The sequence below is a fragment of the Salvelinus sp. IW2-2015 genome, linkage group LG36, assembly GCF_002910315.2.
Source record: "Salvelinus sp. IW2-2015 linkage group LG36, ASM291031v2, whole genome shotgun sequence".
In the NCBI taxonomy this organism is placed as follows: domain Eukaryota; kingdom Metazoa; phylum Chordata; class Actinopteri; order Salmoniformes; family Salmonidae; genus Salvelinus; species Salvelinus sp. IW2-2015.
In genome coordinates this window covers 13,855,357-13,878,556 of record NC_036875.1, presented here as the reverse complement: position 1 = coordinate 13,878,556, position 23,200 = coordinate 13,855,357, and the positions used below count along the sequence as shown (strand labels likewise).

General features: G+C 43.8%; 2 protein-coding genes across 3 annotated transcripts in view; both read left to right on the top strand.

The window, feature by feature from the left end:
• The first annotated feature begins 866 nt into the window (after positions 1–866).
• Positions 867–8,030, top strand: arglu1a (arginine and glutamate rich 1a). Of its 2 annotated transcripts, none has more exons than XM_023980779.3 (4): positions 867–1,436; positions 3,254–3,518; positions 5,867–5,950; positions 6,524–8,030. In XM_023980779.3, the coding sequence occupies exons 1-4, from the start codon at positions 1,105–1,107 to the stop codon at positions 6,686–6,688; spliced, it is 846 nt and encodes a 281-aa protein (XP_023836547.1). In that variant the 5' UTR covers positions 867–1,104; the 3' UTR covers positions 6,689–8,030. The 2 variants fall into 2 exon arrangements, with proteins under 2 accessions (XP_023836547.1, XP_023836548.1); XM_023980780.3 differs by having other exon boundaries at positions 869–1,436; positions 3,293–3,518.
• Positions 8,031–11,911: 3,881 nt separating this feature from the next.
• efnb2a (ephrin-B2a) overlaps positions 11,912–23,200 on the top strand; it is a 25,718-nt gene continuing 14,429 nt past the window's right edge. Inside the window, exons 1-2 of the mRNA XM_023981573.2 lie at positions 11,912–12,781; positions 22,122–22,405. Of these exons, the coding sequence (XP_023837341.1) occupies positions 12,669–12,781; positions 22,122–22,405 (397 nt within the window). The 5' untranslated portion in view covers positions 11,912–12,668. The remainder of the gene's footprint in view (positions 12,782–22,121; positions 22,406–23,200) is intronic.

Below are 23,200 nucleotides of genomic sequence, written 5' to 3'. Positions count from 1 at the left end.
CGGCAATGACAAGAAGCTGCCATGTTGGGAATCGTAGTTTTTTATTTAATTAAAAATGTATTTAACCTTTATTTAACTAGGCATGTCGGTTAAGAACAAATCCTTATTTACAATGACAGCCTACCCTGGGCCAATTGTGTGCCGCCCTATGGGACTCCCAAACACGGCCGGTTGCGATACAGCCTGGAATCGAACCAGGTACTGTAGTGACGCATCGAGCACTTAGATGCAGTGCCTTAGACCGCTGCACCACTCGGCTCGTTTCAGCTATATTTATCTTATTTTTGATATGTCTTGTTTTGAGGTGTTTTGATTGATGTCATGTCTATGCTAATAGGACTCAAATTCGCTAGCTAGCTAACCAACAACTGTAATGATATTTGAGAGATAACAAGTGCTCATTGTGCACATTTATGTTTTCAATAAACATTGGAGACAAAATATAGTTTACATGTTGAAAAATCTAAGCAAAACCAGTTTATTTTGCCCCATAGATCGCGCATTGGTTTTGTTGCTAAACAACCAACCCTTCTATTGAAAAGCTATAGAATGTCATTCATTCCTATGGAGGATTGAGCCTACTGGGGAGTGCCAATATGGCCGTCTGGTGGCTTCAAAGCATAGACTGTAAAAAAGAAAGACCTTTCAATGGCCAATACATAGCATCATCCATCCAGGGTTTATATACATGATTGGTCTGACCACACTCCTGTCAATTCACCTCCTTGATGTTATCAAACGAGTTTGATTTGGTTGATTATTTTTTAACAAAATGTAATTTACATCATGCTGCATATAGCACAGCCGAGCTCAACTCAGCACAGGCGAGGCAGATTCCGAAGATAGTCGGAAAAGGCCGAATGCATTGCATTGTGGGAAAAAGGAGCTAGTCGCCATCTTGCTTTAGCGCCGCAGGTTATCAGGGCAGAATAATAACCACGTTCGAATGAAACATTTTGAGACATACGAATGTTTTAGCAATACAGTTTGAGCAAATATTGCAGGTAGTGAGGTGTAAGAGTATCACTGTGCTATTTACTGTGTTATTTCCAACGATAGAGCTAGCTAACTGGGAACGTTCGACTTGAGGAGGTAACGTTAGCCATGGGTCGCTCGAGGAGTCGCAGTTCGTCCCGTTCCAAACACTCCAAAAGCAGCAAGCACAGCAAAAAACGGAGCCGGTCGCGTTCAAGGGACAAGGAGAGGTCCAAGAAGCGATCCAAGTCCCGTGAAGCGAAGAGGAACCGGCGCAGAGAGTCGCGTTCTCGTTCCCGGTCAGCCACAGTCTCGACCCGCAGGGAAAGGGAGAGAGCGGTCACACCGCCGGAGAGAATCGACATATTCGGCAGGACGTTGAGCAAGAGAAGCGCCTTGGACGAAAAGCAGAGAAAGGAGGAGGAGGAGAAGAAGGTTGAGATGGAAAGACAGAGGAAGATGTGAGTCGTAACTGAATATTCTATCCAATATGAAATACATGCTAACTAGCTTGGTAAATTCGCTAGTTAGCTACAATGCTAATAGATCCGTCCATACACTCAGGCATAGGCGTTAGTTAGCAAGCTAGTAAACTGGCTAGCTAACGTTAGCTACGTGTCTTGGGAGAGGAGGCCCAAATCAGCTATGCAAGCCTACAACACTAACGTTATTACCTGCACCATTAGCCAACCAGCTAACTAATTAAGGCACTTGGCTGCAATTCACTTGTTTCTTTAATCTAATAATGGGATGTATACATTTCAAATCCTTTTATCATGCATCTAGTAACTATACATTTGTATATTTGTGCGTAAGTGGCAATCTGAGTGGCCACATTGTATGTCATGTTTCATGCATCACAATTCAACTATTTAGTGACGATACCAACGATCTAAGGATGATGTGACACAGAGATTTCTCTGGCTAGCTTACGTGTCCTCAAAAAGGTTGTCAATATTAATCCTGCCTCCAAGCTGTGGCTTATGTGACATTTATTTCCAAATTGAGTTAATACATTTTAATGTCATAATTATAATTTAGGCCTAATCACTGGTTAAATGAAACAGTTGAAAGGGGAGTGAGGGGCGTCAACTACTGTAAATTGCTCACCTGTCAAATGAAAATGTTCTGGTATGCCCCTCTGGCTCTCAACCACTGAAGTCCAACCACAGGACTTTCATCTGGCCCCTGCAACACTAAGATTGACTGTCAGTTAAAAGTAGCATTCTGAGTGAGTGACTTATTATAAGCTACAGTTCAGTCAGGAAATGTAATGATGAACAATCAGACACCTTCATCTGTTATATTTGCTTCTCAACAAAATTCATTCACTTGTCTTGCTGCATTATCCAGGTGTCACACAATTTATAGTGCAATTTGGGGGAAAACTACTTTTGTAGTAGGTGTCAGTGTGTGTGTACATATTTTCTGCTATAGCGAGCACCTCACATAATGCCCACATCTTGTCTGTTTGTAGGCAGGTGATATTGGTCTGCCAGAGAAATAAAGACTGGGTGGAAGCAGCTGTTGTTCACCTTTTGGCCAGTGGCTGATTGACACCTGATACTTACAACACAGTAGTCATCTAGTCTGCTTTGTGGCCTTTTACTGGCTAACCACAGGGCTACTTAACCAGCCACACAATGTCCAATAAAGACATGGATACCTGATAAGCAAGGACCCGGGTTTTAGGTTTCCTGGTTATGTTTGACTAAACCAAATTAAATCGGAAAGAGGGACAGTGTTTTCAGTTGTGCCTGAAACAATGTGACAACGATCACGTCCTTTTGATAGGGCAGCTGAATGCGTGCCTTGTGTTCATGTGCACAAACCAACTTCCCTCGAGCATGCCTTTTGGACTGACCCACACCTAGATTTACCCCCCAGTCTTCTGCTGCTCTGGACAGGCTCACTTCCTCCCACGAAAGGAGGAAGGGGCAGGGGGGCATCGTGTCTAGTCACAACAGTACTCTCTTATCTCCTGTTGTCCAGGGTGTCTGTCTAGTCAATGGGGTAAATCTGTTTCCCCACGCACGTTTAGTACATATTCCATAGTGCCATGTGCTGCAATTCAAGCCCAAATCAATGAAACACTAAGTTAAACCTTTTTTTATCTATATATATATTTTTTACAAAAGTAGTTTTATAACCCTGATAAGCTTACAAATGCACAATTCCCAGAGGTTGTTTCTGTAGAAATCTGGCTTTTAGGGTACATTGATTCAACGGTAACTGAATATGCATTGATCGTGTCATGTCACTTTTGCTACCATGTCAGCAACCCTCCCCTCTTTCTCTCCCCACCCATGCCGTGCAGCCGTCAGGTGGAGATAGAGGAGAAGCTGATCGAGGAGGAGACGGCGCGTCGCGTGGAGGAGCTGGTGGCCAAGCGGGTGGAGGAGGAGCTGGAGAAACGTAGGGACGAGATAGAGCGGGAGGTGCTGCGGCGTGTGGAGGAGGCCAAGCGCATCATGGAACGCCAGCTGTTGGAGGAGCTGGAGAAACAGAGGCAGACGGAGCTACAGGCCCAGAAGGCCAGAGAGGTAACGCTCGGTCGTTGGGAATGCAGGCACCTCTACACCCCCCCCCACACCTCACCACTCCTCTGGAAAGTGGGGTCCCCCCCTTCCCCCGACATGGCCATGGCACAAGTTTCACTTCTACATGGAGGGTGTGAGGGTATCGCAGTGCTGCCATGGCTGAGGGTCAGTACGGGATAGGTGGGATGGTGATAGAGTTCTGTGAGCTTCAGAAGTTGTAGATTGAGTGATAAAAGAGCAAGAGCTCAGGTTTCCACTTAGGTAGTGGATTGAAAGAGAAATGGATGATATTTGGCAGTTGACAGTCAAAGTAAGACTGGGGGATTCAGGTGAAACTTTTGCCATGGCAGACATGAGAATTTACAGACTTCATCCCTTTATTCAATCTCATAAATCTCCCTCCTTCCCCATTAATACATCCCTATTCAGAATTATTCATAACTTTTATTTTCTTTATTGTAAATGTCTCCTTTTTACATCTCTAATAAAGAGCTCTCTTCAAATTGACATTCCATTATCAGTCACTTTCTCTGTTTGTGTCCAATATTCAGTGCACATTTTTATTGCCCCAGGTAGGCAGCGAGCACAGGTTTGCCCAACCACAAACAAATAGGGATGAGAAGCTTTGGCTTATTAGTGACAAATCAGCCCCCTTTAGCCCAATTAGCTTTTTTTCAATTTCTTGTTCTAGCGGCTAGTGTGGACTGTAGTCTTCTTGAGGCCCTTCACTTTGCTGAGTAGACTAGACGCTGGGCCTTCTTCTCTCTCCAGGCTTCATTAATGAGGGCCATGGTTTGTACAGTCATAATGTTATGTGAATGAGAGGAGCAGCCAATGCCCAGCGACCCTGACTCAAACAGGAATCGGCCAGTGGCTCGGTACTAATCGGGTGAGAAATGTGGCCCCAGTGCGCCTCGCTGAGCTCTCCCTCCCCCATCTCTCCTATTCGGATCCCCCCCACACATCCTAGACGTACTTTTTGGGGAGGGAGGGTAATAGTTACTTTGACACTAGGAAGGCCGCTTTCTGTTTTGAGTGTTTTTTGTTTTAATAGGCTACAATTACATACACAGTTTAGTTTATTGTGTCCTATAAAGTTGATATTATCCTCCCCGCTCTTAATAATCCTTGTTTTGAAAAGCTCCCATTAGAAGGCATCCGCTCTGGAATACATAACAATGACGGACCTCCATTTCCAGTTTCCTGTTTGCAAGGTCAACAATCTCTGGTCTATCCCTGTCTGTTAACCCTCTTTCTTGATTTAATATTCCTTTTTGTGTTGAAACTAACTTGTTTTTAAAGAAAAACAACAAATGTACTCTTTGTGACGTCCTCATGACTTGCTTCTCCTTAGGGGTGTTTTTTTAATTTTTGTTCATGATTTTGATTTTGGACACAACTTGTGTTAACACCACCTTCTTTAACACCTTTTGACCTGAACTGGCCTGCAGACAGCTCCCAGCTCACTCACGTACTGTACTGTGTTCAGCCCTACTCCTCCGCACAGTACTGCTCCACTGTACTGTACACCACTGTACTCTGCTGCTGCATTATGTTATCTCGATGTGAGCTGAGAGCGAGAGCGGCTTTAAAGAGTCACTGCGAGCTGGGCTGCAGGCGGCAGGCTAGCAGTACAGAGATCAGTTTTAAAGAGGAAGGCCACAGGCGGGCCGGGCGCGTTTGGCGTATGGCAGCCCCCCTCCCCTCCCCAGGAGCGCTTCTGTCTCTCTGCAGGGGACACAGTCTGGACGAGACAGTAAATATTCAACCGTTTAATGACGAATGCTTTCACCAGTTGTGTAGATACACAGGCAAGGAAAATGCGTAGGTATACGTACATTGGTGAGCCAAAACTATTCACTCCTTTTTTGTATCCTTTTTCTCTTTATTATTGATGATGATGATGATAAGAAAGAGGCAAATAGATTTTTTAGAATGTTTGTCTTTTTATATCTGTTTCTGTCTATTATGAGTGTGCCGAGTGGGTTTCCCTTTTTAATGTCTTAATGATCAAGTGAAGGCTAAAGGTGTGATTGAGTGATTCATATGTGGGAGGGTATTGTCACGAATAGCGGGAGAGAAAAAAGGGGGGTTATTTTTCCCTTTTGACAAATTTTGTTCTCCTGTGTTCTAAAAGCATTCCGGTTGATTGCGAGAAAGAATGGGAAAGAGTGGTTATGATGTGCGAGGGAGAGCCTGAGCAGACTCCTTTTGTGGTAGGATGAAGACAAGTGAGTGTGCCAATGTGTGTATGTTGAGAGGTCAATGATGTGGGAGTGTGTGTCTGTGCAGGGATGTTGTGCGGCCGTAGCCTGTGTGCGCGCTAACATGGCATCGTGTCACCCCTTTAGGAGGAAGAAACATCCAAACGGGAGGAGCTGGAGAAAATCTTGGAGGAGAATAACCGCAAGATTGCCGATGCTCAGGCCAAGCTGGTACGCCCTCTTCTACTCGCCTCTGCTTCTCCTCTCTGTTCTCTACAAAGAGAGAAATATATTTAGCTACTTTCCCAAACCCCAAAATGCAAACGGGGCAATTCCATGATGAAATGTGGTTGTGTTGATATTGAAATACGTGGTCATCGTAGATTTCATGCGACAGTGGTATTGGCATTTTTGTTATGAAATTGAGGTTATTGACGGATTTCCAGGGAAACTATGAGAAACTCAACTCAAGTACAACGTAGTATTGCATGCTGGCATAGGTTTTACATTGATGGTTATCAGTAGCCGTTAACAATAATTGTTTTTCCCTTGCCTGTTTATATTCTGTCTGGCACTTAACTCGTTTGTAAGATTTATTTATTTGATTTGGACACGACATGGACACGCCAAGATTGTAGTAAACAAGGCATAAAGCAAAACAAACAGATTATATTAATATCTCAAGGCTAATATCAAACAGTTTATCAAAAGTAACAGCAAACAGTTTGTGGCATTTTGGCACTGCAGGATCTCTCTATCCTGAACTGACCCGTTGTTCTCTGTGTGTGTGTGTCTCCCCACCAGGCCGAGGAGCAGTTACGTATCGTAGAGGAGCAGAGAAAGATTCACGAGGAGAGGATGAAGCTGGATCAGGATCGCCAGCGGCAGCAGAAGGAGGAGCAGAAAATGATCCTGGGCAAGGGAAAGTCCCGGCCCAAGCTCTCCTTCTCCCTCAAGGCCACCGAATGAGCCTCTCATCCCTCCTCTCTTGCACTCCTCCATCCCCACCCAGTGCTCTCCTTCTCCTCTCTGGAACGCTCGCTGTGTGTTTTTAAGTGTGGAAAGCTGAACGAAGGGCAGCCCACGGCGCTGGAAGAGGCATGGCTCCTCTCCTGTCACGCACCTCCTTGCTTTACAGACCTTTCCCAACCAAGCCTTGGAGGGAGGGATGCCCGCACACCGTCTAACACCTGTCTCGCCCCCTGACCCCCTCCTCCCTCTCCTCGGCCTCTCACCCCCCCAGTGACTATTGTTTGTTCTTTTTGGGGGGGTTTATTTCCATTTTTAAGGATCTGAACTGTCGTGTAGAAAGCTGTCACTACTTGGTTCTGCCCTTACTTAGGTCTTACTTTGAACAGTAAGCAAGCTAGGACAGAAACTCATAACTTGTGTGTGTGTGTCCAGTTAAGGCTCATTAAAACTTTGTGGGTGGTTTGGGAGTTGGCCTGGGTTTTCCTGTGCCGTGTGTGTCTAACGTAGAAAGCTGACATGGCAGGGGTAACATATGCAGTAAAGCACACAGTCACCTCCACTTTAGCTGACAGGATTGTCTTCCACCTCCCTTCACCTCACATCTGCTCTGATGATTGATCCTCACGTTTTTACCAAGTTTCTACAATGTTTTGCTCCTCGATAGTTTAGCGGCAAATAGAAAAACCAAGCATTTGATCAAAGACGCTCTGCTGCACAGGTGAACCCAGGCCAATTCCCAAACTGCCCATAGAGCGGCTCCGGGGCGCGTTGCAGGATTGGAACAGGATATGATGCGTCTCATCCATGGTCAGGAGGGGGAAGGGGAGNGGGGGGGCAGACATTTCCTGTATGATGTAATATTAGAATCGCTGTGATTTGGTGTCCTACTCCTGTAAAATAGAAATGAATCCACACAACAACGAAAGACAAGCGACAGGGATTTATAATCTTGCATCATTTTACTGAACTCTTACTGTTCAATCGCCGAGTGAATTGTGCTCTCAAGTCAAGTAGACGCTGGAAGCAGTGCACCTCTGTTCCTTAGTTTTGGTGTAGTATATTAACCTCGCCCTTAAAGGGTCCCCTTAAAATGACTATTGGTTCGTAAAGGATGTCCAAGTCCAGGTAAGATTCACTAGCTACATGTTGAGATCTGACCAGGTGTATGTGCATGTTTGGACGTGTGTGTGTGTGTGTGTGTGTGTCAGTATGTCTGACTGGCTGATCTCTGGTAGGTTTAAGGGGCTTCTTGAGTAAGTGAAACTTGTCTTGTGGTAATTTCCTGATTGTGTTAATGGGAACTGAACAATACACCAATAAAACCATTGAATGCGTACAACTGTCTCAGATTGTGGTTTTTAGTCAATGGCTATTTCCGAATGTAAATTGCTGCATTGACATAGGCAGCCCAATTATTAGCAAAATATATGATTGGTCAAAAGATGAAGGTGCAGAAGATACAGCCAATGTATCACTTTTTGATCATGGATTAGGATTTCCTTACTGGATCTCTCCACACACATTCCAGGGGAGTTTACCTTTGAGCTGGATTACAGTTTGTAACCCCTTTTAGAGTTGTTATATTTACTTGTCAAATAATAACATATTGTTAATTAGAATTAATGGCTTAGATATTTTGGAGAGGAGATTTGCAAATTGCACTGCATTTTTTAAATACATTCGTTTGTATTTGGACAATTAGTTGGTCTCTGTAGTGATGTAAATTGAGGTTCATGATTGGCTGATTTTAATTGAATGTCTCAGCGACGTCTCAATTCTTCTGCGGTCCCATGGTAAGTATTGTTCCTCACCTTTGAATGCATGCGTAATTTGCGCGTGGCTTGGATACTTGAATCTAGTGCCTTTCAATGGCAAGGCTGTCCGGTCAAAATGCATAGAGTAATGAAAGTATTGGCAACATCTTGAAGTTGCCAGCAAGTTATTACACAATATAAGAGCAAAATCAATTATCTGTCAGGGACTCCTACGTTCTCTGTGGGTCCTATTTGTCAATGTCAAGTCAACAATGTGCTTGTAATTACTCAGCGACTTCTTTGGAAGACGGAATCTGACGCGCGTCTCCGATTCACTGAACTTCCAGGTGCATCATAGGACCGCGTGCCCCAAGATTCAACTGACATATTTGACATGACAAACCTTGGACGTGAGAGCGACCGTCCATGCGTGAGTAACCACCTTTATACCCTCGCTCGAACCTCGACTATACAGCCATCCAGGGTAAAAAGTGACAGTGATGTTCTCTCTCGCACACGCACACAGAAACTAAGTGCCAAGACAAATATGACACCATTGTAACACAACTGAAAGAGCCCATCAGCTCTGAAACGAAGCATTAGGTCCGGAAAACTTTGGAAAATAGAGTAGGTTATAAGTCACTTTTCACTGGCAAGTGTACTTTCAGCGACATGGTGCATAGGGGAATCAGCAGGACTCCGTTTGATCATGATAAAGGCTCAGGACCCCCATGGACCTGAGATGTTCTCCGTTTTAAGTTGGTAACACTAAGGAGCAACTGAATGAACAAAGGTACGGCCCATGAGAACTCAGTCCCGCTGGTTAGAGGGCTTTTCAAATGAGAAAATATGGAAAGTTTAGCCACATCGTCTATTCGTTTTTTGTTTATTTAATAAGTAGGCTATGTAAAGATAAAAGCAACACAGACACTTTTTAATTTCTTGTCTATTTTCTGCCCAACTATTTTTGCCAAAAATGTTTTCCAGCTATTTACAGACACTCAGTGATAGCCTCATATGAAATTCAATTTAATCCGCTATATATAGTTTTTATATAAGAGATAGAGGTTTTACAATTTCACACACTTATTTCTATTAATGTTAGTGCTCTTTTAACAACGCAATGCTTTAGGCCTATTGTTTTTACAGACTTTTCATAGCCTAGTACTGCAATTCAAGACTAATTACAGATGGAAAGTTTGAACTTTTTCAAAGGCCTTTACGCTCCTGATTAGAGACTTATTCTAGCTAAACTGTACATGATAATAATCATAATATAATTATTGAAATACTTTATTGGGCTGTCTGGTGTTTATTTTAAAACGTTTTGATATTGTAAGGAGGCATAAATGTATAATTATTATTAGGCCTATATATTAAGGCCATTCACCTGAGGCCTATTTCACAATGGACATATTCAATGATTATATGCTCCACAAAACTCTCAAATTCCTCTTACAAATTATTAGTTTTTCCTTGAAGCTGAATGTGCTATAAAAGTGTAAGACAGTATTCAGAGGCTTAGCCAATGTGTTGAAGAGAGGTTGTGTGTATTTCCCGATCCCTTTGCCGACTGAAAAGAGCAGAGCAGTCATTACCGATCGTTCACGGCTTATTTTAGCAAGGTAGGGGGGTATTTTTAAGACAGAGGAACTCACCGCTTCCTCTCTTCTCCCGAAGGCAGGATATTATCTGGACTCATGACACTATTTCAGGACACTCTTCCTACGGTGTATTCAGGGAAGGTAAAATGGCTAAGCGTCTATATAGGCTGCACTTTTTATTTGATCACTTTACAAGTAACGTTAGGCCCAAAAAATTAAGAAACAAGGAACTTATTTCAGCGTTACATTAGCACTTTATGCAGGCATCCGTTTCTTTATAACATTAACATGTGTATCTCGATCTTTTGTTATTCCTCCTTAACCGTTCATTCATCTTTCATTTGAATGTAGCCTATCTAATGCTCTTAATCTTCGCCAATAAACATCAACTCGACGGCGGGCATTCTAGCGGTCTACCCTGACTGGTAAGGTTGTCACAGTCACAGTCCGCGGTGTGTTGATTCCAGTCAAGAGAATCGGAACCCGGCCGCCGCATTCCACTCTGACCCCCAATTATCTATCTCGTGTGACTTTTCCCCGTTGATTATCAGCTAAACAAACAGTGCAATAAGCAATTGTAGCCTTAAATACACCACTGATTAAATTAAGCTGTTCAAAAGTGTCAACTTCACACGTTTGGACTGATACACGTAGGCCTAATTTAGTTTGGAAAGGTGTGTGGGTTGCAATGACTCATCAAATCAGCGTCCATTAAACTAAATTACAGGCTACCTTGAGCTGTCTCAATTGACCGGGTTAGTCTACAAAAGTTAATTTTAGGTTACAGTTGGTGAATCTCGTAAAAAAATTAATTTGTTCTATAGGCCTATTATCTAGAAATCACATTGTTGTAGACTGGTGGTGATAAGCTTGTAATAACATAATAATAGTTATTATGATAGACTAATTCAAATAATTATAATAAAATAAAGAGTTGTAGTCGGAAATAAATCAAACACTGAAACCATAAGACAAAGATTTGTGTTTTATAATAGCCAGATTTGTTGATGATAAATTACATAATTATCGATAATACAGATTTAGAATCACTCTTCAAATAACTTATTGGTAAATGTTAATCCAACATTTGCATAAAAACATAATAAAATGAATATTCGATGGTTCAAAACTTAAGACTCACCCTTCTTCAATCGCGCATCCGCTAGTGTGCGCTGTTGCCTTTTGGAAAAATTTGGCTTCAGTGCCGTGTTGTGTGAGGCGCTCAATGTGGGTCCTAATATGGGACATTTTAGATACAATCTGATGTACACTATGATACGTTTTCACATTTGGAATATTTGTATTTTACCTATATTGAGTTAACAAAACAACCACATGTAGAAAAAAGTCGTGCATGTTGTGGCGACTTTTTTTTTTTGGGGGGGGGGGTATTTTTATAATAATGTAGGATTTTCATCAAGTGTTCCAATGTGAGAGGTTGGCTATTGCAGATAATGATCAAATGCTCATATCCCTTGGTTATTATACAACCTGACCTATAGTATGATAAAGGCCCATACATCATGTTGCCTAAAGTGATGTTTTCAGCGCACTGAGTAAGTGTCATGCAAGCCTATTGCACTTTATTTTAAAGACCGTTTTTTAGATAAAATATCCGTCTTGGTCAATGCACTAGGCCTATTGATACAATATAACGTGATTCGACTGCTTTCTCCAATTCTATTCCATTAGCTAATACTGCTGTTTTGCAGTTGAACCAGTTGCCGAGCTGCTTCGTTTGATTGACAGGAGTATTCCTATTGACTTTCGGAGAGCTGCCCAATGAACATAAACGTGGGCGGAGTCACTGTAAAACAAGCTCTGCCAAATATTCCGAGTCGAGATCACTTGCAGTTACTTGCAATCCAGGCTCGGCGCTGCATTCAAGCATCCCTACGTTTTCGCCAAGCATTTCATTCGGATCTGCAGGATTCAACCCACAGCAATTATTTTGCAACCGAAAGGGACCCATAGTATGATAACTTTCATTTGAGTTGATTTGGTTTCTTTCATTTTTATTTTTGTTCATTCGATATCATCGTTTTTTCTTAATTTTTCTACTCTCATCCACAGTTCATTTGCAGCCAGTTTGCACACCACCAGCTCAAAGGGGAATACTATATCTCGAGCCGTTCTCTCTCTTGTCTGCTGCTATTCGAGAGAAGCTCGCGCACTTTGGATTGGTACCTTGGCTGGTTTACCTAGAACCCGACAAACTGGGGATTTAATAGGCTATTTGCGTCTGCGCTTGTGGAAGTGGACATCGGCGGCGACACGGGTCGCCTTTCTGTTGTAAGGAATGTACCCGGTGCTAAGGTCTGCTCACTGAGGGAGAATATCAACGCGCTCTCTTCTCGACTCTCTGTATGAAAGACTGCCGTGCGCCTCTGGTTTTGTATTCCCGAGGAGCTCTTATAAAGGGACTAACTCGGCACCAGGTCCTTTCTTGGAGATGCTCTATATTTGATCGGCGTACGCATTTGCTTCTTCGTCACTTTTTAGCTTATTTGATCGGGATATAGAGTCTAATTGCCTCGGTCATTCTCTTGTGCGTTTCACGTCTCTTTTTTGGACATATCATTTCGGAACGGATTGTGACCCTCCCCGAAGACAGCAATAATGGGGGACTCGATGTGGAGATATTATTTTGGAGTTTTGTTTATTGCGTGCAAGGTGAACTTGTCCCGGGCGATAATTCTGGAGTCCATATATTGGAACACAACAAATACCAAGTAAGTGAAGCACGCGTCGTCCACACTCATTGAACAAGGGGAAAATATGTCCAAAAATACACTATTTAGCGCTGTCCGTGACTTTTGTAAATATGACTTGTGACGTTATTTTATTACAGAGGTTTCTATAGAAATAGGCTACCTGACATGATAGGTCTAATACTCTTAACGTATAAAGTGATAGAACAGCTCATTGATATCCATTTTAATGGGGTGATTTTGCGTTGAGATGCCGGTTTGCGCTGACGGACGCGCACGGGGCGATGGTGGTAACGTACACGTATAGGCGCGATGTTGATAGTGAGATGATGAATGCTAGGTATTTAGAAGATTCTTAGTTTTCGTGTCTTCTGTAGATGGCATAGTGGTAAATTGTGCACACCAAGGAGAACGGATGCTTTTCAACAAGATGTGGTTATAGCATGTTGAGCCAAACTGACTTTGGAATTAATATTACGCCCCACTTCTTCTTGGTCAATAATAGTCAGGCCTACTTCACCAAATTATGGAAAATCCTACAATTTAAATAATTTGAATTCAAATGGAGGCATATGATAAAGAGGCATATGATAAAGCCTTTTCATTTTTTATCTTCATTGCTTTAATTTTCCGCACTAAATGGAATACATTACATTATACATTCACTTTGGATAACCAATTAAATACATCCTTGGCTTTTTAACCGAATGTTATTAGCCTATATCAATAAATATTCACATAAGGCCTATTTGTAATTGTAAATTATTCACAGAAAGTCGGATCATATTTGTTGATATTAGTTTTAGTCGATGTAGCTGTTCTATGGGCCACATTTTTTAGTTTGTTCGGCCTAACCAACTTCAGAATTTACAGTAGGGGCCCAGTCCAAATTAATACTTGGTTTAAGTATCTACTTACAGTAAAAATGGCATAATATGGGATGAAATATGAGTCACTACTATTGAACTGAAAACGTTAAGGGCAGAAGGCCTATATCCCCTTTTAACTTGTGGTCTCATTTGCAACCATCACTAACTCTAGTCAGCCCCATGAAAATGGAATTTAACCGGACAGAAAATAGCCCCCAGAGTTGAATTATGCATTAAACATTGCAACCTCAGACGAGGAATTTCAGGGGGTCAAACCCCAATGGGTGGGCTCTCCTCTTTGTGCCCATTTCGTCACGGCGAAACTCGAACTCGCTTAATAATTTAACTTTTGGCTTCAATTCAACAAGGATCTTGCAAATATAGCCTAACTATCCCTCCTAAACAGGCATAGATAAGTAAATATGAAACAAGTGGTATCGGGAACGTTACGATAGAAAGTCTAACAGGTGTCCATTGTTACTATTTCTTAATGATTGATAATCACCTTTTTATGAATGCGCGCTCTCTCCTTTATCAGATTGTGGATTCACCTCTGTGAGTTCTGATGGCGTTGTTGGCCTTATTGCTGTACTGTTTATCGCCGGAATTTATTAGAGGATTTCGGTTTTTACCTTGAGCATGGATCCTAATGAAGAGTTGCTCCGCATGCATAGATTGGTGTAGGCTTTTCTGGCCGTGGAATGATGGCGGCAACAACCGTTTGCACTCGGCAGGAATGATGATGATCATGAAGAAGGATTGGCAGAAGTCGTTGTCATTGAATCGCTTATAAATCACTACCAAATACGTATATATATATTTTTTTTTCTCTCTCTCGATGTTATACAAAATTTACTGTACATGTTTTGAAATCATTACACCAGCCTCGAGTGTGTGAGATGGAGATACAAGGTTGCAGAGAGGTATGAGACGCACTCGCAGTGGTTATACTCTTAGATCACGGTTTGGAGTTGAGTGGGTCTGTAGCGTGGATGCGAAACGATTGATGCGAATAGGCTACACCAAGTCGCAATGACACCTGCTTTGCATTAAGCGTTTGCAGGTTCATGTTTATTGGGATGAATCTTGTCCTGGAGGCAGAGGTAAAAGCGGTTTTTGCTAGATAGGCCAGTCGCAAAGTCAAAATTGGTCACACACCACTCGAGGCATAGTGTGAATTTATTTAGGCCAACTTTTAACCTTCCGCCGTGGCACATTGTTATCTATTGAGGGTAAAAATATCATCAATAAAATACATTATTAATTGTTAAAATCTTCAAATAATGATAATACAATAGCCTAATTAATAAATGGTTGGCATATGCCTAGCCTATACGTATGTCAAAGCCTATTCTAATCTATTTTATGTTTTTAGCAGGCCTAGACCTCCACAATACATGCATATATAGGCCTATGTGCTTGTAGAAAGCCTATCTTTTCTTTTCTGTAAAGGGAACGTTCTAAATGGAACACATGCCACATTTATAGCAGCAAAAGTATGCCTTTCAAATTGCTATGTGTCATATAATGTGGCATGTCACTCTTCTTTTTGAAAATAGCCCCAGAAAGTGTCTACCCTCGAAGCAAGTATAGGCCTTTACTAGGCCCACAAAGACAGCGGGCATTCCACTGAATTAGCGTGTGTTCTAGCGTTGGAATGAGCGTGTTTGCACATTCTTTACGTTCTGTCTGGGTGATGAGTTCAAAGCTAATGATCAGGTCAGGGGACGTTATTCTCTGGTCATATACTAACCCTTTGACCATGAGTAGCCTAATTCAACTTTGCTATATGCTGCTGGCAGAATTAGAAAGTTAAATACATTTTACATCATTGGAATAGGCCTACCTAGTCATATGGGATCAAACTGTCGAGTGGGCCTTGAAATACAGCCTCTAAATGTATTTTGAATGCCTAATCTCATTATCTCTCTATTGAAATTCTTAAATGTGCTATAAGATTGTCATGAAAGATTCCATAAAACATTTTACTTTATTGTCATTAAAACATTTATTTATATTTACATTTATTCAATGATATGCCTTTCTCAATAAAGAATCTTTGATTTTCAAGTCCAATAAGTTGAACAGAGCCTCTCTCCCTAGTAGTTTGAGTTGTTTTCTTCTTCAGTATTCAGTGAGGGGGGGATGTTAAAATGCTTTGCTCTGCCTTGCCTTTAGGCCAGTCCAATGGCTTTGTGTGTAGGCTAAGAGAGTGGAGAAGGCCGGAGCTATGCTATTCTCTCTTTATTTTCCTCTCTCTCTCTCTCTCTCTCTCTCTCTCTCTCTCTCTCTCTCTCTCATTTCCCTCAGTCTGACAATCTCTCTCTCTCGCTCTCTTTCTCTCTCCTCACACCATAGGGCCCTCAGTGTGTCGATTTAAACCTCATTGTTGTTTACGCTTTACTACTTTACTACTGATGCCTGAGCCTCCCCAGAAAGACTAGCGCCCCTACTCCCTCATGCCACGGCCACCCCCCTGCCTCCTTCCTCTAGTAATCCATTTTGTAGTTGGGTGCGAGAAACAAAAGGGAGGCCTGCTTTACACGGTTTATGTGAGGGAACGGTCCCTCTTCTCCAGTGCAGTTCATTAAGAGATTACATAGAACCCCGGGCCTTTGTAGCAGGCAGGCAGGCACAGTTCTTTTGTGAATGGGGGAGAAAGGGGGGAGGGATGGGGGAGGGAGGGGAAGGGGGCATAGAGATGTATATCCATCATGAATGAGTGACGAGGGCAGGCTGAACGTTGTAATGCTGCCTTCCTTCTTCCCCACCCCATCTCGCCCTCTACCATTTTACCCCATCACGATCTACCCAGGGAGTCCCCACTGATTTTGTCTATTCCCCCTCTATCTCTCTCAAAGGAAAGAAAATACACCAAAAAATCCCCTTGTTTTAATTTAGCTCTCTGTCTATCGGGGAAGGGTGGGTCGGTTTCGGGCTGGGATTGCAGAGAGAAAATGGAAAGAGAAGGAAAAGGGGAGTCGAGAAAGAGAGGGATTGKGGGGGGGGGGGGGGGGAGAGTGAAATCATCCTGTGTTAACACATTGTACTGAGAGGTAGGGTTCAATAGACAGGTCTCCCATGACAACGCCCAGAAGAAAAGTTGATGATTAAGGTCGCATTCATGAAAGTCGGAGGGAGGGAAAGAGATTGAGAGGAAGAGAGGTAAAGCAAGAAGGAGAGAAGCGTGGGCCCCTACACTGTAAAAAAAAAAAAGACATTGGTTCAACGTACAATTGTAAGGCGCCCAGCTGCGATAGGATCGGAGGGTGCTTAACAAAAGGTTTATGTGAACATTGTGTTGAGCAAACTCAAGGTCCTATTGCAGGTGGTTGCCTTATGTTTTACATATACAATTGTAGGGGCTGTGGGGTAATTATGGGTGGGCTGAGGAGGGCCCCATAGGCCTGGATTAGTGGATGAAAGTTAGGGCCGAAGGCAGAGAGACATAGAGGGGGGGGAGGGGGGGGGTGGCAGTCTACTAAGGAGGGATAAAGACCACTGTCCCCTCGGCCGACAAAGGGCGAAGAGGTTACAGCGTGGGTGGATTAACTCCTTCTATCCCTTGTCTTGTCTCATTGTCCCCCTAGACTAATTCATATCCATAGTGGGCCGATGATTAAAAGTCAAACACTGCTGTATCCCTCCCTCCTTCCCACTGTGTTGTCTTCCGTTGTTCTATATTCCTCTCCTTTGTTATCCTCCCTCTTTTCAGGGCTTTCTTAGAACTCTGGGATTGAGGAGCAGAGGCTATTGGGACAGGATTATGTCTTGGCTGTCATTATGGCGGTATTTGTTTTCTTGGCAGGCCACACAAATAGCTAGTCCGGGATTTAAGAAAGATATGTAGAAAGATAGATAGAGAGAGAGCAGAAATGTAGGATTTCGAGAGAGAGAAAGCCAGAAGTGAAGGATAGATCTTACAGGTTTTTACTGGCAGCAGATGGGACGGTCATAACCCCAGGAAGCAGAAACACCACTCTCCCCTCCCCGGCCCGAAACCTCACCCCCATCCTCCCACGGCACCCCCTAAAAAAGACACCAAAGTTGAAAGAGAGAGAAAGGGGGATAAGATATATGAGGAAAACAGATGTCAGCTCGTTGATTTACTGTCAAGACCCCTTTCGTGTCTCACCCACCTGTGCTCCGGCTCTTGTTTTTTTTTTGTCACGTATCCTTGGAGAGAGAGAGAGAGCTGTAGTAAGAGCAGGCACCTGTGGCTATTCTCACCTCGGCACCAAATGGAGTGACAGTAGGTTTATAGGAGAGTCGCCTGCCCGAACTGAGGCAACACTCTTACTTTTGCTTTTACCCACATTGTGACTTTTCTCCAGGCTGTGGCGAGCCCAACACCAGTAGATTTAGACAGGGTCGTATGTAATTCAAGAACAAACGTAATAGATTAGAGGGGTATAGGAGGGGTTGTGATCACTTTCTTCTGTTTTTCCTGAGGTGGGCGGTGTTGTGCATATTCTCCGGACCCTGTATGTCACGGGTAGGCCCGCAGACGTACACGCACATATGCACGTTTGCACACTGACACGTATGCATGCACAAACACATACTCAATGCCCACAGGGTTGGACTTAAGTTTCTTCTTTATGTCCATGCACACAAACCGTCACGTATGCACACTCACACACTCTCCTGTCCCCCTCACCTCTCCATCCCCATACCTTTCTCTATGGCCCAGCATCTGTGATTATAGCAGGTCATAATGTATGTGTGGAGGCCCATGGTGGGCTTGTTAACAGCAGTACAGCCAAGTGATAAACACCGTATAGTGGCCCTCGTACAGCACTCTGCTTGGCCCTTCCACATGAAGCACAGCCCTGGAAATATTTATGACCCACAGAACCTCAGTCACTCACAGGGACAAATGGGGGAAGGGGAGGAGGGATGAGGGGAGGGAGAGGAGGAGGGGTGAAGGGGCAAGTGTGCCTTAAAGCCATTTACTAACACGAGAAGCTAGGACAGGCTTTTACTTGTTTACCCCCTCCCTCCGTTTTTTCCCCTTCTCTCCATCACACTATTCGCCCTCCATCCACTCGCTCTCTCTCCCGTTGGTCTGTACCCGGGGTGTGAGAGATGCAGCTGTTGAGCGGTAGCTGTCATGACTGTGTTGAGGTGCAGGGCAGGCGGAGCTGTAATGTCTGGTTCTGTCTCCTCACCCGTCTAGGTGACCTTGCCTACCTGGTGTTTTGTTCTAATGGCTGCCAGTGGGAGGGACAGGGGGACGGGTGTGTGTTACAAACAGATACCTCCGCACAGGACACCCCGGGGAGGGAGTGATGGAGGGATACAAAAGAACGAGTGTATATGCAGACAATTTCTCAGTTTTTCTTTTCTAATTTTCTTTATATCCCCCCCCCCTTTTGAAATGTAACTGTCTCAGAGTAAGACAGTTCTTTCTCCCTCTGTGTCCTTCTGCACCTGGGGAAGGCAGATCTCCATTTTGAATGAAAATTCGGAGAAGAAAAAGGAGGAGGTCGAGTAGCCTACTGTGTGTGTGTGTTTGGTCAGGTGTTTGACCGAAGACATTTGTGTGAGTGTGTATTTGTCTTTCTCTGTGTGAGTGAGTGTGGAGGTGTTTATATTAATCTCCTGAAGGTACAACTCCCTGTGAGATAGCTTTCATGCAGTCATACCACTAGTATTAAAGGGAAGTTAAGTGGTTCCATGAGAATGCTGTATGATGCTGACTCCGATAGTATTGTCAGTAGAGGTTCGAATGAAATCTTTAAACAGACTACGTCATTGTGTGTGTGAATGTGTGTGTGCGTTTGTATGTGTGTGTGTTTGAATGTGCAAGTTTCCTTGTGTGTGAAGGGAGTGACAGAGGGCGGGAGGAGAAGTCTCACCTTCTCACCTTCATACGCAAACACACAGTCATACAGTCATACGCACAAAAGCACAAAGCAGTGGTGGGCAGTGACTGTTTCCTCGATCCTGACTATCCAAACAAGGGACAAACTGAGCAAGGAGATAGATAAGGAAGTAGAGGGAGAGAGAGAGAGAGATAGTGATCTGATGTCTAGCTCTTTGTGCAGTAGTGTTTTCATTACGCTCATGACGCCCTCCGCACCAGCCACAGGCTTTAGCCATGCTAGATCAGCCATGGAGATAAACGTCTCAACACTTACTTCCCTGGCCCGTCAACTCTCTCTCTCTCTCTCTCTCTCTCTCTCTCTCTCTCTCTCTCTCTCTCTCTCTCTCTCTCTCTCTCTCTCTCTCTCTCTCTCTCTCTCTCTCTCTCTCTCTCTCTCTCTCTCTCTCTCTCTCTCTCTCTCTCTCTCTCTCTCTCGTCCTCTCTCTCTCTCTTCTCTCTCTCTCTCTCTCTCTCTCTCTCTCTCTCTCTCTCTCTCTCTCTCTCTCTCTCTCTCTCATGCAAAACAACACAATAATTGTTCTATATATCTCTCAGCTCTACAATCATATCTCCATTTTCCATTCCTCATCCCTGAAGCCACTGTAGGCCTTTCTCCTTCGCTCTCTCCTTATCTCATTCTCTCTCTTTCTCTCTGTCTTGACCCCTCCCCTCTTCTGTAGTAGTATGATGATACTACATCCATACATTTAGTCTCCCATCAGCTCCGTCTCTCTCTGGGCTCTCAGTGGACATGCTGTACTGTACCGCTGCTGAGTAGCGCCCCAGGGGACACACAACACTCTTTCGCCCTAGATAAGCACACTGGCCGTGTGCGCATGCAACTGTGCACATGGGGTGTTTGTGTGTGTGAGAGACAGAGAAAAATAGATATTACAGATGTAGGATCTTAATTTGATCACCATGTTGCAGGATAACTTCCTGCAATGCAGGAAATGTACAACTTGTTGTATATTGAGGTTCAAAAAGTATTCTATAGTTTGAAATTTCCACTTCCACTTGATTTTCCTACAGAAATGTTATTTATTATAATCCACATAATAATTCACATTTCGTGTTGCCGCAGGACTATTTTCCTGCTGTATCAAACTGGCTCAAATTAATATCCTAGATCAGTATGTGATTGTGTGTTTGTTTCAGAAAGAGTGGGTATAGTTAGCCTGTAAATAGTGATTGTCTGTAGCATTGCTCTGCAGTTTGCACTGTTAGTATTACTTATAACTGTCTGTTAATTGGAATATAGTCTGAGTACAATGGCTGCCACCATTCCCCTGCGTACAAGTTCCTCAAGTTTGCTCATGCTTTTGTAGTCAGGGAAAACATGTGTGTGTATGTGTGTGTATGTGTGTGTTCCCCTCCATTAGGAGAGAAGTGCTGTATTTTAGGCTTTATAATCACCCTTGATGGCCTAGTCTCAACTCCTCATGCGCTCTCTGAGGGGTCAGAGGTGACTGAAGATAATGAGCCCTCTGCCAGCACAATCCAACACACAACCCAAGGAGCTGAGAAGGGAGGGAGAGAGATTGGGAGGGCGGGAGTGAGAAATGAAAGCAAAAGCGACCCCTGAGGACTGTGTGTGTCCCTCTCTAGCTCCCCATATAGACCCCATATAGACCCAACAGTAGGGTCAAAGTATTGTGACCCCCCTCCAGAGGTTAACACAACACTGTGTCAGATAGACCCAAGCCAATGGATAAGATTTCAAATACAGTAGTACTCAGATAAAAAAACAAGAGGTCCTCAGCATTTAAGCCTATTCTGTACATGTCCTTATAGCTATTCAGATTCAACTGTATTTAACTGTATTTTAATCTTTGCTCTGCCACTCTCATGCCCCCCCTCCCTCCAGTATTTTGGATAGAACCTGTTGTACTTCAAGGATAACATTGGAAAACATTTCCTTTCTCATTCAAGCACGGGGCAGATTAGTTAACACCATGAATTGAGGTAGCGCCTCCGACTGTGTACGGAGAGGAGAGAAGAGGAAAGCCAGGCAGGGAATGCTGGAGGGGGCTCTCCACTAAGCTCCTAAACTTTCATGTTTTGCATTTAGGGGGAATTTACCTCAGAGGGTAGGGGAATGAAACTCCAGCAGTAAAAGTAGGAAACAGGCCTCTAGGCATAGTGTGCGTGGTGTGAATGTCTGTGTGAAAAGTTGTCTTATTTTATTATGAGCAAGATCTTCCTAATTTGTACACGGGGACGTTCGGTATCGCCAACATCTCCCTGATAGTGTGTAGGAGTTTTATCTCTTTGTCTTCTCGTCCTTTATCGGTGTAATTACTCGTTCCCTCCATCACGGCCAGATTAGTGTTAAACACTTCTTTGACTTTGTCCTGAAATATTGGGGTCACTTCTGCCCGAAACAACTGCTATACACTGTCATTATCTTTCATCGTCGCTTGGATTGATGAAGCTAATTAGTAATTAACTCATCAATAATTCAACTGACTTTGCCTTCTTTTGGGAAGGGAACATTCATTAATGTGCACAAATACTGAATACCTAATGAATTGTTGACCGTATGGAACTGGTTTTTACCTCTCCCCCCATGTCTCCCCCCCCCCCCCCCCTCTCCTTCCCTCTCCCATCTCTTTCTCTCCAGATTCGTGCCAGGGCAGGGCCTGGTGTTATATCCTCAGATCGGAGATAAGTTGGACATAGTGTGCCCGCGGGTGGACGGAGGGGTGCGTGATGGGGTGGAGTATTACAAGATCCACATGGTTCCCAGGGAGCAGCTGGAGAGCTGCACCATCACCAAGGCTGACACACCGCTGCTCAACTGTGACAAGCCTGACCAGGATGTCAAGTTCACACTCAAGTTTCAGGAGTTCAGCCCCAACCTGTGGGGCCTGGAGTTCTTCAGAGGGAAAGACTACTACATCATCTGTAAGTGCCTCATAGTAACACACATACAAGCGCATTTCCTTTTCTGATTTTATCGTGAGCACTCATTGCTGTTTGATCGCCAATCACACTTAGGTATTGCTGTTGCTAGGCAAAGATGACTGATTTTTGGTTTCCAGTTCTTGTGTGATCATGGCTAGGGTGCCTTGCTACTAGGGTGTCTTCATACTTTGTGATGCTGTGACAACCCCCAGGTTTTAAAAGATGGGTGTTGGACTGAACCATCTGTGGTGTGCTGACGGGGGGGGGGGGGGGTGGGGGGTGGAGAGAACAGCACCATCTGGGTGGCTCTGCCACTGCCATCTGTGAGCTGTCAAACCAGGGGAGGGCCCTCTTTCTGACTGACTGGAGAGGAGGAGAGGATGGAAGAGAAGGAAAGCATTTATACATTGAACGAATAGAAACTGTTTCCCAGTCAGCTTAGTAAATAGAGTCCTCTAAGTTTGCAGATGGAACAGGTTTTTATGCAAGCTAGCCATGTCAGTAGCCTGTAGTGGAGACTAGTAAATATAGTTTGTGTTGAACTACCCTTCAGACACCTACACGTGCAAAGTGTTAGGTAAACAGTCACAGTTCAATATGTTATGCCAGGGTCACAGACACATGGGTTGTGTTCTCTAACAGCAGGCTAGGCTTTGAACGTCTCACCTCTGACACTGTGTTACGTTAAGATGAACTGTAAAGGACCCGATGAGCTGGCACGCACGCACGCACGCACGCACGCACGCACGCACGCACGCACACACACACACACACACACACACACACACACACACA